This window comes from Triturus cristatus, chromosome 7, assembly GCF_964204655.1.
Source record: "Triturus cristatus chromosome 7, aTriCri1.1, whole genome shotgun sequence".
NCBI lineage: Eukaryota > Metazoa > Chordata > Amphibia > Caudata > Salamandridae > Triturus > Triturus cristatus.
In genome coordinates this window covers 867,762,351-867,781,759 of record NC_140590.1, presented here as the reverse complement: position 1 = coordinate 867,781,759, position 19,409 = coordinate 867,762,351, and the positions used below count along the sequence as shown (strand labels likewise).

Sequence of the window (19,409 nt, the reverse complement as noted above, 5' to 3'; positions counted from 1 at the left end):
CAGAGCTCACGAGAGACTCCCTCACACGACGTGCGGAAGAAAATCAGAGAGCCTCTGAGGGGAGTGTTCTAGAGGGTGCTCCAATCCGATTGGTTGAAGTTTGGTCTCTTTTAAATGATAGAGATATGTTACTAAAGCGAAGGCCTTATGGTCTTACCAAGTTATGTTTAACATTACACTGTGTTTCTAGTTTTACCGTGGGACTCCTACTACTATGACAGGGAATGATTCAAGAATGTGAATCTCTAAAAGATCCAATACCGGAGAACTATACAACTTTCCAGATTCACTTATGGACTTCACAGCGGTTTCCTCTACAAACAGCAAATAGGTAGATCACACAGAAAAAACATAGTAAATATAGTCTGTCACTTAGACAAATGCAAATCTGTGTATTTTTTTTTCTTTAACAGTGGTTTGTTCCTGAAAGTTGGGAAGATGGTGACCTTCAAACTTTTGTGGACGTCATTTTTAGAAATAAAAATACAAGGTTTTTTAATAGCACCTTCCCATTAAAAAAAAAACAATACAACATTACTATATTTGGCCCAGTGTTCCTTTATAAAATCCAACATGTCGGAAAAAAAGGACACACATATGGTGTTGATACCATTTGTGGAAAGAGTTATTAAGGCTTATGCACAAAGTGCTCCAACATCAATGCTGAGCACTTGAAAAGCAGTTAATGGGTTAAAAGAGGCAAGTAATGCTGAAATGCTTCATTAGACTTTAAAACACTATCAAGCAGCACTTCGATATTTAGAATTTGAGGTAATCTAGTCATTCTTAGCAGATTTGCAGAACCAGTACATCAGCAATCACACCAGAGAGGGCTGGCACCAAGGAAGAGCAAACAGGGGGGAGGAAGTGTGTGTGTGGGGGGGGGGGTAGCAATGAATAGATAGCTTACCTCCACAAGAGTTTTTGGCTTGGTCATTATCTCGTCTGCTACAGGCTCTTCTAGTTCACAAATATCGGTACCCTGTGTTGAAGATACAGTCATTATAAAATGGACATTTACTATTATACGATTGCTTCAATGTTCTAAATCAGAGTTAAAGGATTTCAGAGTATTCCTGATTAGTCAGGATGCTGGGATAATGGGTTGCAGTCGTAATTATTACCTTTAAATGAGTTAACAGCGCCAGTAATTTATAAGTCAGTCACACTAGTGAAGGTGAAAAGTATGTAGGCAGGATTTTCCAAACTCAATGAGCCAGGTAAAAGGTTCTTCTTTATTTGATTTTTCCACATGAGTAGAGTTAGGTGAGTACCAAAATCCAATTGAAAGCACAGCTGAAGTCATGGTCTAGGGCTGGTCATTTTGTAAGACAGTTATACATACATACATATAACACATATATACACACACAAACACTGAAAAAGCCAATGGCTACATGGATGTTATAGTTGGGCTCAGATTTCACTCGTAGAAAACCAGTGAAATTCCGCAGTTATAGTTACCTGAGCGAACTATAACTTATGCCCCCGCAATGCACTGCTTATGACCTCACATATTAAATCACTCAAGACATGGTCAGTGACATCACTGATGACATCTCTGATGATATCAAGTCACTGTCAGTGTTTTTAAGAGTTTATGGATGTTAAACATATATACTAACCTCTAACCTACTACAAAAGTTAAATTAGCATACTAGGTGCACTACTATGGATTGATAGTATTCTAACATATATTATGTGAGTAGCTATGTGACTGTATGCATCCTTGTGTACGGGTGTGTGAGTTGCTGTATCGGTGAATAAGTGGGTGTGTGTGTAGCTGTGTAGGTGAGTGAGATGGTGTGATTGGCTGAATTCGTGAGTGAGTGGGTGTGTCACTGGCTGTATGGGTGAGTGAGTGGCTCTATGGGTGGGTAACTGGGTGTGCACTGACTGAATGGGTGAGTGAGTGGGGTCTGAATGGCTGTATGGATGAGTGACTGAATGTGTAAATAGTTGTATGAGTGAGTGAGTGGCAGTTCCAGTGGGTGTTTGTTTAAGTGAGTCTGTGTGTAGGTATATGTATCGGAGAGTGACTGTGTGAAAGGGCAACTGAGCGGATGAGTGAGTGCTTGTATGGATGTTTGAATGGGTATGTAAGTGATTGTGTAGGTGTGTGAGTGCTTGTATGGGTGAGTTAGTGGCTGTGTTGAGAGGCTGTATGGGTGAGTGAGTGGGTAAGTGGGTGTGTAAGTGACTGTGTAGGTGAATAAGTGTGTGTGTGAGTACCTGTGTGGATGTGTGAGTACCTGTGTGGATGTGTCAGCACCTGTATAGGTGAGTGTGTGGCTCTGTGAGCAGCTGCATGGGTGAGTGAATGGTTGTGTGAGTGGATGTACAAGTGAGTGAATGGGTGTGTGAGTGGCTCTATGGAGGAGTGAGACGGTTTGCGAGTACTGGTATGGATCTGTGAATGCGTATGTGAGTGGTTGTAGGCATGTGAATGGGCATACGAGAGGTTGTATGGGGGTGTTAGTGGATGTGTGAGTGGTTCGGTGGATGATGTCAACAGTGAGGTCATTTAAGATATCACCAGTGATGTCACTGACCATGTTATGATTGATGTAATATGTGGGGTCATAAGCAATGAATTGCTGGGGCGAAAGTTATAGTTAGCTCAGGTAACTATAACTGTGGAATTTCACTGGTTTTGTATGAGTGAAATCTGAGCCTAACTATAACGTCCCTCTAACCCTTGGTTTTTTCAGTGAATTTCTACGGTTTTTCAAATTCTATTTCCTAACTATAAGGTCCCGTCACCTTTGTTTTTTTGAGGGAATTTCTATATATTTTTAACTGTAGTTGCATTTGCATAGCGGAGGAGAAAGGGGGCAGGCCTCCAACCAGCTCTCAGAAATCCTGCTTTGTCGTACTTACTGGAGGTAACAGGAGGGATGCTGGTCCCCAAGAACCCTCAGCATCCAAGAAGAATTCATACCCAACCAGCAGTGCACCAGGAGGTGCGTTTGCAGAGTGGTGACGGAAGAGGACATGGCTTTTGAAGTCCTCCTAGCAATCCTACTGTTTGGGACTTACTGGAGATAACAGGAGGGTTGGTTGGCCCACAAGAGCCCTCTGCAGTGTAAAAGGACTTAATCTCCCATCCAGTTGTGCGCCAGGAGGTGCATTTGCAAAGTGGTGATTTAAGGGGGTGGGGCCTCAGACGACTTGTGGTGCTGGGCTTTTTTACTACTTTTTACAGGAGGGGGCATTGTGGCCCCCCATCCCTGGGCTGATTTGGGCACCGGGGATCCCATCCCACAGGGCTAGGACATTATGAAATGGGGGAAGGGGACCCCCTCCCTAGCAAATGTAGGCTCCAGGGACACCATCCCCCGGCATTTGCAATCCCCAAGGGAGCCGGCCTCTGTTGAGGGTGCCCTGGTCTCACCAGGGCACCCATTGAGCAATGATGTGGGAGCTGGCATTGTTTTTACAGATAGGGAGCTGCTAACAAGCAATTGTGCCGCGCTTTGAGCAAGCAAGAGAAAAATGCTCTCATTTGCTGAAAGCGAAGCGCAGTTTGCTTTGGCTTGGCATGAGCGGTAAAGCTCCCACCAAGCCATAGCAAACAGATGTGTTTGGTGGGCATCCCGGGACATAGCAGGAGCCGGCTCTGGGGTGTGGTGGTCTCCAGGGCCATGTATGGCTCCAGGAGGTGGGTCGGCAGCCCCCCTCCTTTCTTGTCATTTGCCCCGGGGAGGTGATAGTCCCCGGGGCTGCAGTTTGGCCGTGCAGACCCCATGCATTTAATTTTACTTAAGCCCCAGGGATGTGACAGTACCCTGGGCTGTGGGTGGCCGTGTGGGTCCCCCCCGCACTTCTATAAAACATTGCCCCGGTGAGGTGGCGGTCTCCGGGGCTGCAATGGCCTGCGTGTGCCCCTCGTATTTCAATTGTTCATTTTCCCAGAAGGCGTACAGCCCCCCACCCATACTGCTACATATCCCCTCAGGACATGGCCCACACGGGGCTTTTTTAAATTCAATTGCGGGAGCCCGCACTCATGTTCTTCAAAGAATTTTACCACAAATTCATCGTGACCTCGCAGTAAAAGACTGACATGGGGTCACGGTATTCCTACCCTGCCCCTTTTATTTTATTTAACTTTTTGGGGGTGGGTGGGGGCTCGGTGAGGCGAGTCCCAAGATGGCTGCCAGCACTTCCTTGTTGAAGTGTTGGCAGCCAATCAGAGCTGTGCATTTCCCTCCACAAGCTCGTCTTTTTTCGCGAAGGCTTCGTGACCACAAATATCACTATAATTTTCAACCTAAATTTCTCAAGAACTACTGAATGGATTTACACCAGATAAAACAAAGCTCAATCTGCAGAACAAAATCTAGATTTCTTCCAAATTTGGTGTAATTCCATTCATTGGTTCGGGCTATAGCCTCGAGTGTTGACAGGTCCTATGGGAACTAGCATTGCAAACGCACCCTTTTTTGAACCCCATTTTTCTAAGTCTCCACTTCATGAATCGCCCCAAAATTTCTGTGTGCAACAAGAATCTCCGGAGCACATTCTCTTGGGAAATGTTGCGAAGATTCGTCAAACAGCACCAAAGTTGTAGGCAAGTCAAAAAACACCTGTCTTGTGAAACCATGGTTATAACTACCCTACTGGTGACCGTCATTCTGCCAATGAAAAAATTGGTGTAGATATACTCCGTTTGCTCGTAAGTTAACAAGAGTACCTTTCGCACAATGATAGTTACCATGGTTTAAATGGTTTGATAGCAACCTCTTCCAATAACTCCTCAAACGGGAATCATTCACACAAGAAAAAAAGACTGTGCTTGCTTACATTACATTCTTGATGCACTCCATGACCTAAAAGTCATCCGCTACTCACCAACAGAAAAAGAGACGTATGGTAAAAAATAGCTGCATTCGGATTACATTTATAGAGCCTAGAGAGCAGTGAATATGTATGGCTTTATTTAATAAAAACATAAAAGGATGCATCCATATGTTTTTAATTGCATAAACGCACACTTGTAAAGCAAACTTTCAGCGATGCATTTTAGGTAGCATTTATAAGAATGCTTGTTTTATGTCAGTCAGTATGTATTGAATAACATTCTCTAAACACTTACAGCTATTTCTTTTCCAGCTTCTCCAGTACAATAGGAAAACTTGACAAAAGAGTGGCAGCAGCTATAGCCCCACCGGAAATCTTTCCAATACGAGCCCCATATATTCTGAAATGCAAAGAGAAGAACTACAATTAATTTTGGTACAGCTTTTAATCCCAGACTTCTCTTGCAAACACCGCTGCCCCTCAGACAGAAGTAATGCCTGGAGAAGATACATGCCTTATATTTATCTGTCTCTTGTACAGCAAAAAATGGAAAAGAGGGCACTTGTTGATCCATTTTAGGTCGAGCCTATATACAGCAGGTGTGCTGTATGCTGTGGGGCATTTTGTGGCTCATCAACAAAACAGTGGAGCTTTGACCCCTCCCACTGCTTACTACTAGTCGAATTTCATGGTCACTCTCAAGAGCCTCTTTCTTATTCATGTCCCATTTTGTCATTCTTGTGCTTGCCCCTTCCAGGAAGCATTCCCTCTTAACCATCGCTTTGATTGACTTGTGTACTGATTTCCTCCTGGTGCTTTTTGTTACCAGAGGGCTTCTCCCCACTCTCCTCTATGTGTGCTTCTACCCATTGACTCCCAGCGCCCTCCGTGTTGCTTACCCGTATGTTGCTTTATCACACCCATGCTCGCCTTTGCTGCTTTACCCTTCCCCTGTATTGCGTTTGCTTTCCCAAATTCTTCCTGCCCTCCACAATGTTGCTTGTATTTTATAGGAAAGGGATTTCTTCAACATCCTCTTTCACTGCCTTATCCTTTTTCTACCCCATGCATTTACTCTTTTGCCATTGAGCACCCTGTGATCAGATCAGAATCAATGTTGCATGCTTCTCTGTGCAGAGGCGCAAGTATGGACAAGCTGGGAATGTATGGAGAGGCAAGAATCTTTGTTTATGCCTCAGTGCTACTTGCACCCTAGTCATGAGAACTCTCCCAGAGGATTCTATAGATATGACACTCTGTTTCTGCATGCTGTGTCTCCTCCCTACTGGAATAAGGGGCGTCCTATATGCCTCTCAGCGGAATGCGCTACAACACTACTTCAACACTCGGCTCACAAATAGCCTTGTTCAAAGAATTCATCTTGAGGAAGGGCTGAAAGGTGTCTGGGGTGAAAGAAGAAACTGAGTATTGTACCAAGTGTGGCATGGCATGCACTGTTGGCATGTGTGAGGGTTACAGATGTCCAGGGTGATCGTCAACACGGAGTATAAACAAGTTAGAGGTGGAAAAGCTAGGCATGGTCATAGTCGTGCCTTGGCGAATATATGGCTGAACCGTCATTTGCTATATGGGACTGACAAGCCAAAATAGAGTCTTAACAAGCATGTCTGGCACTTTCCCTCTCTAAAGAATGAAAGGACAAACTGCTAAGTGCATTTCTGATTAAACTTTTAGTTGTAATAAATGTTACTTCATACAGTGAAATAATGTGATGTACCAAAAAAGAGTGGTGAAGACATTATTTTAGTCTGAAAGGGTCTTGATCATAGTTTGCCTTTAGTTTACTGCATGATTTACATGATTTCAGGGTTCTTTCTTGGACACTTATAGCCGATCCCTGGCACAGTTCTGCTCTATGAATTTGCTGGCCATAGAATTGGTTTATCACTCACCCCTCGCATAACAAAGCAACTAAAAAGGTAAACGTTCTGATTATGATGCAGCTTGGCCCAGGTGGTAGGTGGACAGCAGCTAGACAGATTTTTTTGTCGATGATAACAAACTGCCTCTTACACATTACTGTGGAAAAAACTGACGACTTAGGAGATGGAGTCATTAATGTCAGGTACCAAATACCAGCCCCCATGGTCCGTGTAACTCTATCTTGAGTGCTGTCCTCTTGTGTGCTTCTTCGCCAGCAAACCAACTCCATGTTGCTCTTTCCCTTGTGTGCTGCTATCCCCAACTTCCCCAATCTATCTTTTATTTTTCCCCACTCCCAGATGCTTCCTCCTGCCCGCTTCTCCTTTGCAGACCCGCACTTTGCAAGCATTCACATTTTGTTTTTTTAATTTGCATTTCTTGGAGGACCTGGCAGCAGCCGCCATTTGATGCCAGGCTCTCAGCCTCAAGAAAAGCATTTTTGTGCACTTAAAATTTTATTTTTATTTAAAAAAAGTTTTTTTTTTACTGATCTAAGTGGTGTCTGCCAACTTAGTTTCGTCCATAAAAAAAGAAAGAAAGAAAAAGAGCATGGTGCCAGCATCATTCTGTAGGCACCACACATGTGCGGGCATACATCATAACACATGGGCGTGCCTACAAAAAGATGCGACCAGCAGCAATGTCATGGCACCTTTTTTCGCTTATGACACACAGCAGCTGCAAGAAGCATAGGCACAGCGAAAAGTTCTACAAGGCGAGACATATTCACTTTGCCAATGCTTGCTTTGGCTTAACATGGTACTGATGCAACAAACTTACAGCTATATATAACTATCAGCATCTTGCTGCAGAGCAGTGCCTCTTGAAAAAGTTCCCATGTGTACAAGGCAGAGCCACAACATGAACAACACTGGTGCTCTGGCTGACCATCACAACACATCCCTAAAAACGTCTGCCATGTCCTAGGGATGACCAAATGCTAAAGTAATATTTAAACAGATGTGTTAGAAGGCTGGTGCTTCAAATACATTCAAGTATAGTAAACACAATTCCAAGAGAGAGGGAGCAACTCAAACATGTATGTCATTAGTACCATCAGCAATGCAATGCTCACATTTTAATACTGTAATAAGCTCCTCCAGATTACAAGTCATGAAGTACTGATCACCAGACAGGACCCACCAACCTTTCAAAACTCTGAGTGATTTGTCACATACAAATATTTTACAACAGAAAAATACATATATAACAAACTCTTTTGGGGAACCTACGTTAGAAAAACAGGGAGCACAAATTGTAATTGAATTTTTATAGCGCTTACTACCACTGATGAGCCAAATCGTTTTTTGACAAGAAGCACGCTACTGCGTAACCCAAAAAGGGTTAGTGGTGAATTAGTATAGGGATATATGAAATTAGTTTGAGCGGTGGACATATGAGTCTGTTATTTGGGTTGAAAAGGATAGTGGAGGGATTGAAGAGGGAGGGGATTTCATTTATATAGCGCTTGGTACCCCTGATGAGGCATCAAATACCTTTTCGAGGAGTAGCACGCTACTCCACAACCCAAACAGCATTAGTGGTGAATCAGTATAGGGAAATATGAAATTAATTTGAGCGGTGGACATGTGAGTCAGTTAGTTGGGTTGAAAAGGATAGTGGAGGGATAGAATAGGGAAGAGTCTAGAAAGTGTTTATTTGCAGATCATAGCAGCAAGAGCAAGTCTAGGATGAGGAGGGAGAGCTAGAGGGACAGAAAGGTTTTTTTGGGAAATCTGAATAGTAAAAGAGGTTTGAGATGATGCAAGGGAGGAGTGAAGAGTCTAGGCATGGTTATTTTGGGAATAACAGTAGTCAGAAATTAGAGGATATATTGAGAGAGGTATAGGGTGAAAGATAGGGTAGTGCATTGGAGAAAGTAGTAGATTGAGGTTTGGGATGAGTCGGAGAGTTGAGGTAGAGGAAATATTGAGAGATGTATGGGGTGAGAGACATGGTAGTGCACTGGAGATGCTGAAATACGAGTAAAGTAATAAATATAAAGATACATAAGTGCATGGAAGGTACGTATGAATACGTAAGGTAATATAGATTGTGTGTTTGTGTGTGTATAACGCACACATATATTCCCCAATAGTGAAGCAAATGTAGGTGAATAGTTATTATAAAAATATATTTTTAAGCGGTGACCTATATACATGTTAAACATAGAAAAATATAACCATAAGTAATATGTACATTTGTTAAGCAGAGCTAATGAAAATCTCTATATTTATACAGAAGATTATTATACACATTTATACAAAGGAATACACATATCTAGGTACACATATATAATCCAAAGAACTGCTTATATATACACATGGATCAGCTATATATTTAGGTTTGAGTATGGTCTCAACTCTTGAGTAGTCCTCTGATAAGGTAGTTATACATGGATCTTATGTTTGTGGTGATTTATGGTCACTTACTGATGCACTAAGGTATAAATTGTTACTTACTGTGTGGTTGTTGATGAGAACATCTTCCTCATATTTAGAACGAGCAATGGCCTTTTCTTGTCCCTTAATGACTGTTCCATGTCTCGAATACTCTACATAGTCTTCTGTCTGAGCCAATAACAGCTCAGCTGGAGGAGCATTCAAATGTTCTTCTCCACCATACTATAAAAAGAACAACAAAAGACTTACTGAACAACAATGTATCCATCACAGAATCTCTGAGTGCAAAACCCTTGGGATTCTGGTGTATTTCTGACATTAAAATGGGCTCTTGTTCTTTCCCTTGGTTCCATTTAAGTGTTACGTACAAACCTGGTTTATAAAAACAAAAGTAATGATTTATTTTGCAATCTTAGTAATTTTTTATGCCATTTCCCCATATAAATATTTATGTCTAACAAACACTAACAGAATAAACCTTTCCAACTGCACAGTAATGTATTTTTCCTTCACTCTCTCATTATCTTGTAGCATGAGTAACGTGATGGGATTTCTTTTGGGTCATAATCAGACGGATCAGTCTGCACCAGTATAAAGAACTTGAATTTAATGGGGCCATGGTAGAGCCTGAGAGACCTATTATGTAGGTCAAATCTAAAGATTAGATATGTTGCGGAAGTAGTTACGAGACAAGAAAGATTTCACTTGGTGTAGAGGGCTCAGCAGAGGATGTAGGCTGAGTGGTGATCTACACCGCTGCTGTCATCATCATCCAAACAAGTGGGAGTAAGGAGGTGTAGGAAGCTGGGTTTTTGTTGCAGTAGTCCCCCCGTTTTTTGCCTGGTATTTGATGCAACTTTGACTAGATGCACTGGGTTCCTGCTAACCAGGTCCCCAGGGCCAGTGTACTTTCCCCAAAACAAGAAAACGTTTTGTTTCTTACCTGTCGGTGTAGTTTTGCAGCTTGAAGACTTTCTGGATTCACTATGCTGTGCATTTTTCCGCCATCTAGTGGTTGGGTCCGGAATTGTAGTCTTTCTTCTCTCTTTTTTTTTTTCTTCGTGGCCCAGGTGGGCGCTGACATACCACCATTTGGTGTCCTTCGTGACGACGACGAGCTTCCTCCGGAAGCTCCCACCTTTGGTCGCCATCTTCAGGTTCTTTTTTCTTGTCTTGTGTTATTCTTTCTCTTCTTTTAACTTTTAAAGTCTTATTCCTATTTTAATCCTCTTCCTCCTGTCTCATCTTTCTGAAGGACGAGGGTGGGATCGCTAGTTAATCCAGAAAGTCTTCAAGCTGCAAAACTACACTGACAGGTAAGAAATTATACGTTTTTCAGCGTGAATCTTTCTGGATTCACTATGCTGTGCATAGACTTTGTAGCGGTTTGTTGTTATTATGGTGGCTGGGTGGAAGATGAGCTCAGGTTACTGAATAGGTGTTGTAAGAATTTCTGTCCCACTTGCGCTTCCTTGTTCATTTGAATATCTACCCAGTAGTGCTTGATGAACTTCCTTGTTGAGTGAGCATGAGCTGCTCCTTGTAACTGTTGTCCTGCTGGTTTGTGGCAGAGTTGTATGGTTTGTGCAATCCACCGTGCAATGGTATTTTTGGTAACTGGTCGTCCCAAAAAACTGCTGGCAAACGATACAAAGAACTGCTTTGTCTTTCTGTACTCCTTTGTCCTCCAGTGTGTGTAGCACCCTTTCTGTGCTTGTAGATGTTTTTTTGGAAAAAAACTTGGCATTTGGATTGTCTGATTGATGTGGAACCGTGATACCACCTTTGGCATGAAATGTGGGTCTGTTCTCATTACAATCCTATCATTGTAGATTTGTAGGTAAGGCTCTTGAAGTGTTAGCACTTGCAATTCACTCACTCTTCGTAGCGATGTGATAACTGCCAAGAAGGCTATTTTTAGCGTGCGCATGTGCAGTGTAGCTTTGTGAATAGGCTCAAATGGTGCGTTCATCAATTGAGTTAGCACTACGTTGAGGTTCCATGCTGGTGCTGGCATTCTGTTTGGAGGTGCGATTCTCTTTGCCCCTTCTAGAAATCTTTTCACTACTAGGGAGGTGAAGAAGCTTTTTCCTGTTTCTCCTCTTGTGTAAGCCACTATCGCAGCTAAGTGCACCCTTAGGCATGTGTAGCTTAGTTTATTTTTCCTTTGTAATTTTCCTTTGTAGTTTCTCCCTAATGCACCATTCGGATAATCTTTTCCACTTTGCTGCGTAGCACTTTCTTGTGGTAGGTCTCCTTGCCTCCTTGAGCACTGCCATTGTGCTTGCTGGTAGATTGAGGGTTGCAAACTCTAGGTCTTCAGGAGCCATGCTGCTAGGCTGAGGCTCTCTGGCTCTGGGTGTAGCACCCTTCTGGCCTGCATTGTTAACAGGTCCCTTCTCTTTGGGAATCTGTGTGCTGGTGCTTGCCCCAGTTCTACTATTTGTGAGAACCAGGACTGCCTGGCCCACTGAGGTGCTATTAGTTTTAGCTCCATGTTGCCGATCCTGCATTTGTTGAGTACCCTGTGTATCAGTAGTATCGGGGGAAAAGCGTATGCAAATGTCTTTGACCTACTTATCCATAGCGCATTCCCTAGGGACCGATGGTCTGGTTGTCTGGATGCGAATTGTTGCCATTTTGCATTTTGGTGTGTTGCAAATAGGTCCATTTGCGGTGTACCCTATTTCTGGAATAGTTTCTCCATTTCCTGTTGGTTGAGCTCTCATACGTGGGATGCTGACGTCTGCCTGCTGAGTCTGTCTGCTTCCACATTGTCCTTCCCTGGGAGATGTATTGCTAGTAGGTCTATTCTTAGTGGAATGGCCCATGTCCATATTTCCTGTGCTAGCCCTGAAAGTGCTACTGATTGTGTTCCTCCTTGTTTTGTTGATGTAGAACATGGTAGTTGTGTTGTCTGTCTGGATCAACACCCTGTTTCCGGACAGCTCCTTCTGAAAGGCTTTTAAGGAACACTGTTTTTAGCTGTGTTTGACCGCATCCTGCTGCGTCCATAATCTCCTCACCTTGAGTTTGTTCATGTGCGCGCCCCAGCTGGGCTGTTGTGATGGTCACTGTTGGAGTTGGCTGTGTGAATGGTTTCCCCTGTGATATGTTATCCTTGTTCCACCACGCTATTTACTGATGCACTGCATGTGTGACAACCACTAGATCTTCCCAACTCCCTGTTGCCTGTGACCATTGCTGCTGTATCCATACCTGGAATGGTCGCACATGGAGATGAATATTTGGGACCAGGTGTATGCATGACGCCATCATTCCCATTAGCTTGCTCACTGTCCTCACTGTCAGAGCTTGTCCCCTGCGGTAAAGACGTGTCTCCTTCAGTATTGCCAAAGTTCTCTTTGTGCTGGGAACACCTTGCCCTGTATGGTGTTAATCTCTTCCCCTAAGAATATCTTCACCTGTTCCGGTTCTATTGTAGACTTTCCCCAATGGATTGAAAAACCCAGTTGGATTATTGTTTGTATCACCTGCTGGATGTGTTGTTTGCATTGGCTGTAAGAGCTTGCTTTTACGAGCCAGTCGTCGAGGTAGGGGTAAACGTGCCTCCTTAGGTGCGCTGATACTGCTGCTAGGCAATTTGTAAACACCCTTGCTGCGGATTTGAGTCTGAATTCTAGTACTGTGAACTGGTAGTGAGTTTGGTCGATAACAAACCTTAGTAGGCATTTGTGTTTTTTGTTGATGGGGGATGTGTAAGTACGCGTCCTTTAAGTCTATAGTTGCCATGTAATACCCCTCCAGTACTTGGGGTATTACATCTTGCAGAGATGTCATTTTGAATCTTTGTGTCCTTATGAACTTGTTTAAGAACCTTAGATCTAGAATAGGTCTTAGTGTTTCGTCCACTTTTGGTACGAGGAAGTATGTGGAGTAGACCCCCTTGTACAGCACTATTTCTATTGCCTCCTTGATGAGCAGTCCCTGAGCTTCTAGTAGCAAGAGCGACAGTTCCTTTTCTGAGTGCACCCTGTTTTTTGGTCTCTTGTTTGGAGGTTGTTTTTCTAGCTCTATACAGTAGCCGTATTGTATGATGTTTAGTATCCACTTGTGCGTTGTGACCTTCCTCCATTCCTGGAGGATATCCCTTATTATGCCTCCTACTGGTGTTATATGTTCGGGGAACTGTTTGTTTTGTAAAATCAGGTTTTGGTTTTGTCTTCTGTTTTGATGCCCCCTTAGAGGTGTTAGGGTGGGCGTTTGCCTTACGGCAAAGTCACTTGGAGTTGGGCTGTTGCCCTCCTCTCCATGCCTGTCCTCGTCCGTTTGAGCCCCTTCGAAATGACTGGCCTCGTGGCTGGTACTGCCAGTTCTGCTGCTGCTGTCCCTGGCCGTCTCCTGGATAACCTTGTTGGAAGGTTTGGTGCGATGTACTAGGTAGGTTGCCTCCCCTACCATTTTGCCTTCTTGAGGGTGTACCCCTTCTCATCCCTCTGAACTGCAGTGCTCCCATGGACCTTGCTGTCTTGTTGTCCTTCTTGAGTTGAGTTAACTTGTTGTCAACTGGCATTCCTAAAAGTTGCTCTCCGTTGAAGGGTGTGTTCAGGATGTTGTTCTGCACCTCCGGCTTGAAGCCTGAAATCCTAAGCCGTGCATGCCTTCTCTCTGTCACCCCAATCATCATTTGCCTGCTGGATGTCTCTGCAGCATCCAAAGCCGACTTCAAACATGTGTTAGCCGTGTTTTTCCCTTCATTTACCAGTTGGGCTGCCCTTTACTGGTGCTGTTCTGGTAGATGTTTCAGGAGTTGCCCCACTTCCTCCCAGTGTTTGTATGCGTGCATGTTGATTAGAGCGTTTGAGTTGGCGATACGCCATTGAATCGCTGAACTCCGTTCTACTTTCCTCCCCTTGAGGTCTATCCTTCTACTCTCCTTGTCTGGAGGTGGTCCGGCATTTGTGGGTACATTGGCCCTTTTCCTAGCCATTGCTGTTATTATTGAATCAGCTGGCACTGATCCCTGAATGTATGCAGGGTCCTTTGAGGAGTGCTTGTACTTCTTTTCTGTCCTTGGTGTCACTGATTTACATACAGCTGGCTCCCTGAAAGCCTCCCTGCCCTAGTCCAGCACACTAGGGAGCATGAGCAGGAACGGACTCCTTGTTTGTTGAGGTAACAGAGTTTCCAGGAGAAAACACGCCTTGGGCTTCTCCTCCTATTTTACTCCATAAGTCTCTGCAGCCATTTTAACCACCATATTATAGACCCCTATATCGTCTGGTGGTGAAGGCCTCGAAGGGTATGTGTCTACTACTCCTGCTAATTTGGCGTCGAGGTTATGCCACTACAAGTCTTGCGCCTCTGAGGAAGTTGAGTGCTGGTAGGTTTGCTGATCCTCCTCGCCTTTGCCCTCGAAGTAATACAGGGCCTCTTCCTCGACCGGTTCAGGCATTTTCGGCGGTTCAGGGTCTTCGTCGCCACTTTCGATCTCGACCGTGGGCTTCTAAAAATGGTGTACTGGCTCATCTTTTCGTCAAAGTCCTTCTTTCGCTGCAAGATGCTCACAATTTCGGCCTTGAGCCTCCTTTTCTTTCTCTCCATCTCGGCATCTTTTTCGGCTTCGAGAGTTTGAGCGCTTGGCTTCGAGGTCGTCGAAGTCGTTGTTGACCCTTTTTTTCTCTCGGCGTCGAGGTGTCCTTTTCGGGGGCATCCTTCGACGACCGTGATTTTTTTGTGGGTTTTCGCCGTCTGGGAGTCCTTTTCGAAGGATCCGCTGGGCTGCTTGTTCTTGGGTGCTGCTGCTTTTGATGACTGTTTAGACTGCAATGCTCCCTTCGAGGACTTTGCTTCACTCTTACGAATGTCGCTCGAGTGTCAGTGGGCCCGCGACTCTCTTACCTCCTTCGATGTTTTCTTTTGGACTTTGACGACCGTGCAGTCCTCCGGTCCTTCGGCCATGTTGTCCTCCTCTCCACTGGAGAGGCCCAAGTCTCGGAGTGATGGAGGTGGCCCCTGCCCCTGCATGGTGTAATTCGCCCTTCTCTGCCTCTCTCTTACTCTGAGGGTCTTGGGTGTGAACGTCGAGCGGCAGGCAAAGGTTGCAGACTGGATGCTGGTCTTTCTGGGCTTATTTGGGGTGGAAATTGGTGCAAAACTGAAAGGCGTTTTGTGAAAACCTTCTCTTTTGTCGTTCCGGTTACCTGACCTGTAGTTGGGGTTGAAATCTGATTTTTGTCGAAATTCTGCTATTTTTGTCGAGTCTCTCTCCAAATCTCTGGAACTCTTCGGTAACGATCCAGACCCAACAGCAAAAAAAATAATCTGAAGATGGCAACCAAAGGTGGGAGCTTCCGGAGGAAGCGCGTCGACGTCACGAAGGACACCAAATGGTGGTATGTCGACACCAACCTGGGCCACGAAAAAAAAAAGGAAAGACTACAATTCTGGACCCAACCACTAGATGGCGGAATAATGCACAGCATAGTGAATCCAGAAAGATTCACGCTGCAAAACTGGTCACTTGATTACCAGTGACCAGACCTTTAGCACCTCTGTAAGTCCATAGTAAGTGGTAACTCTGTTACCTAGGGCATAGGTACTAAAGAGTGTCCCTAAAAGCTGCAGCATATCTTGGTGCCACTCTAAGGGACCCAGCACCAAACTCGTGTAGCCTGCCACTGCAGGCTGTGTGGCAAGGTGCTCCAAAAAGTGAAAAGGTGACATGGCCCCCATGTCCCCTAACACTGCATGTAATATTTTTAAGTCACCCCTACAGCAAGCCTTACAGCCCTACGGCAGGGTGCACTATACTACATGCGATAACATATCTGCATGAGCAGATATGCCCCAGTGCTGGCCAGTTCAATTACCGACAGTACAAGTAAACAGGGAAGCCATTTTAAGGTACGCACTGGTCAAAACAAGTTTCCCAGCTACATAATGGCTTCACTGAAACCTATGGTGTTTGGCATCAAACACCTTGTATTAATAAACCTACACTGGTTCCATTGTTGGATTTATTAATACATGCACCAAGAGGGTACCTTAGAGGTACCCCCTGAAACCTATCAACCCAAAGTGTTCTGGTTGACTGGCTTGTCCAGCCTGCCACCACAAACACGTTTCTGACTCCTAGGGATGAGAGTCACCACTCTCAGGAGGTCAGGAACAATACCTGTTCTGGAGAGAGGTGTTATCTCCTCCTCCTCCTCCTCGAGGAAATCTGGTAAATCAGTATATCAAGGCAGGAGGCTTCAAAGGCCTCTGCGCCTTTGATATGAGACCCCAGGCTTCCCCACACAGGGGAAATGCCACCCTCTGCCTTGTTCCACTTCTGGCAGCAGGACAGATGGGAAAGTTAGCTATCCAAGAGGCGTGTTACACTGCCAGGCTGGACACACCTCTAGGGTGACCAGTTTGAAGTGAACACGAAATTAGGAATTCCACCATCTTGTCTGTGGTGGAATTAGGAATTCTGGGACAGGGCGATGCCTACTCCCCAAAGGAAGTGGTCATTTAGGGCGTGTAGTGACCCCACGGGTAAGTAACCCATTGGGTACTACCCCTCATTCCTCTTAACCCTCTAAAAGGAGTATTTAGGGGCCCCCGCTAAAAAGACTTCAGATTTCGACAGACAAAAAGAAGAAGTGGGCAAAGAAGAAGACTGCAGAGAACCGAGGAGCCCGACTGAGTTGGTGTCAACCCTGCCAGCCTTCCTGTTGCACCGACCCTCATGGAGCAACTTGCTTGCCCTGCCGCTGTTCAGAATCCAAGACACCCGGAGCACTGCCAGTGCTTTGCTAATTGCCAAAGAAACTTCCTTGGAGTAGAGAAGCTACTCCCCTGCACCTGTGGGTACTAAAAAAGCAATGCCTTGTACATCGACCGGTCTCCTACGGGGACTACCGACGCAGCAGCCCCCTAGGAAGGGCTAGCAGTGCTCCTAAATGTTAGCTCTATCCTCCCTCTAAGTGTGGGGATGCCAGGACCGCCGGAGCTGCACTGTACCAATACCTGGGGTACTGGACCCTCTTGCAGCAACCAAGACTTGTTGTGTCCAGTAGGGACACCAAGACAAGGAAGACTGACCTGCACATTTAGGGACTTCAGGGACAGTGAGACCCACATTGAGAGTGGCCCATTTGTCCTGCTTGCCCCTCTGCAACAGAAACAAAGACAAAGAGTGAGTCTGCTAATTTTAGTACCTTAGTATTGTGTATTTTATGTAGATTACAATGGTACTCATTTAGTCTGTCTCCAGATACACTGCAACCCCGGAAGAAGTTCACAATTATAATTCTTCGTAGTATCCCTATCATAGAGAAGGACATAGATGTAATAATGTATTTCACTACGGGGTCAAAGAACAAGGAGAAAAAACAGAGAAGTGAACCTCCAACCTATAAGTTACGTGTTCTACGTCGACATAGTATAGTGTCTACTTCACATGAGTAGAAAATAAACAAAAATGACTACTCTAAGCTACTAAAATTAGGCTTGTGCACCCACCCCTTGCACGAGAGGACTATGGGACAAAAATCTATTAGTGAGACAAGCCACCAGTCCCAATATCCGTTAATACACGGGGCACTAAAAACAACGTTAGCTGTTGATGAAAGTCACAAACTTTACCAACAACAATCGAACCAGCATATTCGCTACTAACTCACCATTTTTATTCTACGTGTTGATTCTCCATACGCATGCCGAATACGTCCGGTCTCCTTCCCGTAGGTTGGTGAGACGTGCCCCAAATACGTATCTCTATTTATACCATTCCGGTTTGCAACGCACCGCGTACATAATTGTCCAAACAACTTCACCTGTTAACTTTCATAGAAAGCAACGATGGACTAACCACCTAAACTACTACTACTGCTACAGGCGCCATCTTAAACGAGTATCACACATCGTATATTATAGTCTATATCGCAACGCATCCAGGGTTGCCAAGGTAACTTAGCCTATTCAAAATAACCAGCGATGATGGCGGACTATCTACCAATACTACTACAGGCGCCATCTATATGTTATATATCATCTCAGAGAGTCAATACTTCTATGACGTTTAACTGACAGCACGCACGTATTATTCCAAAATCAGACCAACGGCGCTATGTAGTGATTAATAGGCAAAATACCACGCCTTTAATTGGTCTTGATCACCCAAATCTCTAATATGAGCAAAGTGTCAATAGAAACATACACAATTACCAAGCCACAAACTAATAGCAAAATTAAATTTTTATTATTAGAAAAACCTTATAAAAATAAAAGCACCATTACTTGGCTCACCCTATACTAAGTCAATAAGGTCTATAAACGGACCTATTGATACCATCAAATTTTCAGGTATATACCATCCATTGATTAGTTAAGATGGACCCAGATGAGATCTCCAAAGGACTCTTTGTTAACAATTCTATCGATAGTAGCAAGTATTACGGCATAACAAAGGCAACCATTAATAGAATTAGAAACACAAGAATAAAGACGGACAGCCGTCCGTTTTTCCAATTGTCCAAAAAAACCTTTAGGCATATCACTCACCAATATTGCAGAAGTTTGCCAAATCGGTCAACAAAAGAGGAGCAACAACTGATTCCTGTTATCCATCCGAATAGTCACTCAATCGAGATTCACCATGGTTGCGTGATATTCCATTGTATTTCCTCATTTAGGCCCTGTTTCACACTGTCCAAAGTAAAAATCCAAAAAGTTTCTCTTCTCCTTCGTAAGATTTCCATCGGTGTCCCTGCCTGACCTTTCACCCTCTCAAGAATACACCATTTAATATCTTTTTCAGTATGGTGTTTAATAAGAAAATGTTGGACAAGGGGGGCAGAAGTCTTGCCGGTACGTATCGCAGATTTGTGCTTGCTAAACCGTACTCTAAATTCACGTGCTGTCTCCCCTATATAAGCTAAGTTACAGGGACACAGGAGAATATAAATAACATTCTGACTTCTGCAATTTGTGAGATCTTTAAGCTTGGCATTATAGCCCTGATATACAAGTAGATCCGTAACTAGAGCAGAGTCACAGGCATGACAGGATCCACAAGTGTGGTTTCCCATAACAGCCGATAGACCTGTTATAGTGGTCTGACGCATGGTATTATATGTACTAGGTCTAGTATGGACCAAGATGTCACGTAGGTTACGGTTTCTAAGGTAGGCTACTAAGGGATGTTGTAACTGAGTTTCTTCAGTGTTAGTATTTAGGATTTTCCAATTCTTTTGAATGATGTTTTTAATCTTGAAATTTAAGGGAGAGTGATTAATCACACAAACCACT

At 44.2% G+C, this 19,409-nt stretch overlaps 1 protein-coding gene across 4 annotated transcripts in view; it reads right to left on the bottom strand.

Moving 5' to 3' along the window:
- SLU7 (spliceosome associated SLU7) overlaps positions 1–19,409 on the bottom strand; it is a 264,929-nt gene that overhangs the window by 74,170 nt on the left and 171,350 nt on the right. For all 4 annotated transcript variants that reach the window (XM_085617820.1, XM_085617821.1, XM_085617819.1 and 1 more), the window contains exons 12-14: positions 9,210–9,371; positions 5,099–5,203; positions 911–982 (exon numbers count right to left, since the gene is read on the bottom strand). In XM_085617820.1, coding sequence (XP_085473946.1) covers positions 911–982; positions 5,099–5,203; positions 9,210–9,371 — 339 coding nt within the window. The remainder of the gene's footprint in view (positions 1–910; positions 983–5,098; positions 5,204–9,209; positions 9,372–19,409) is intronic.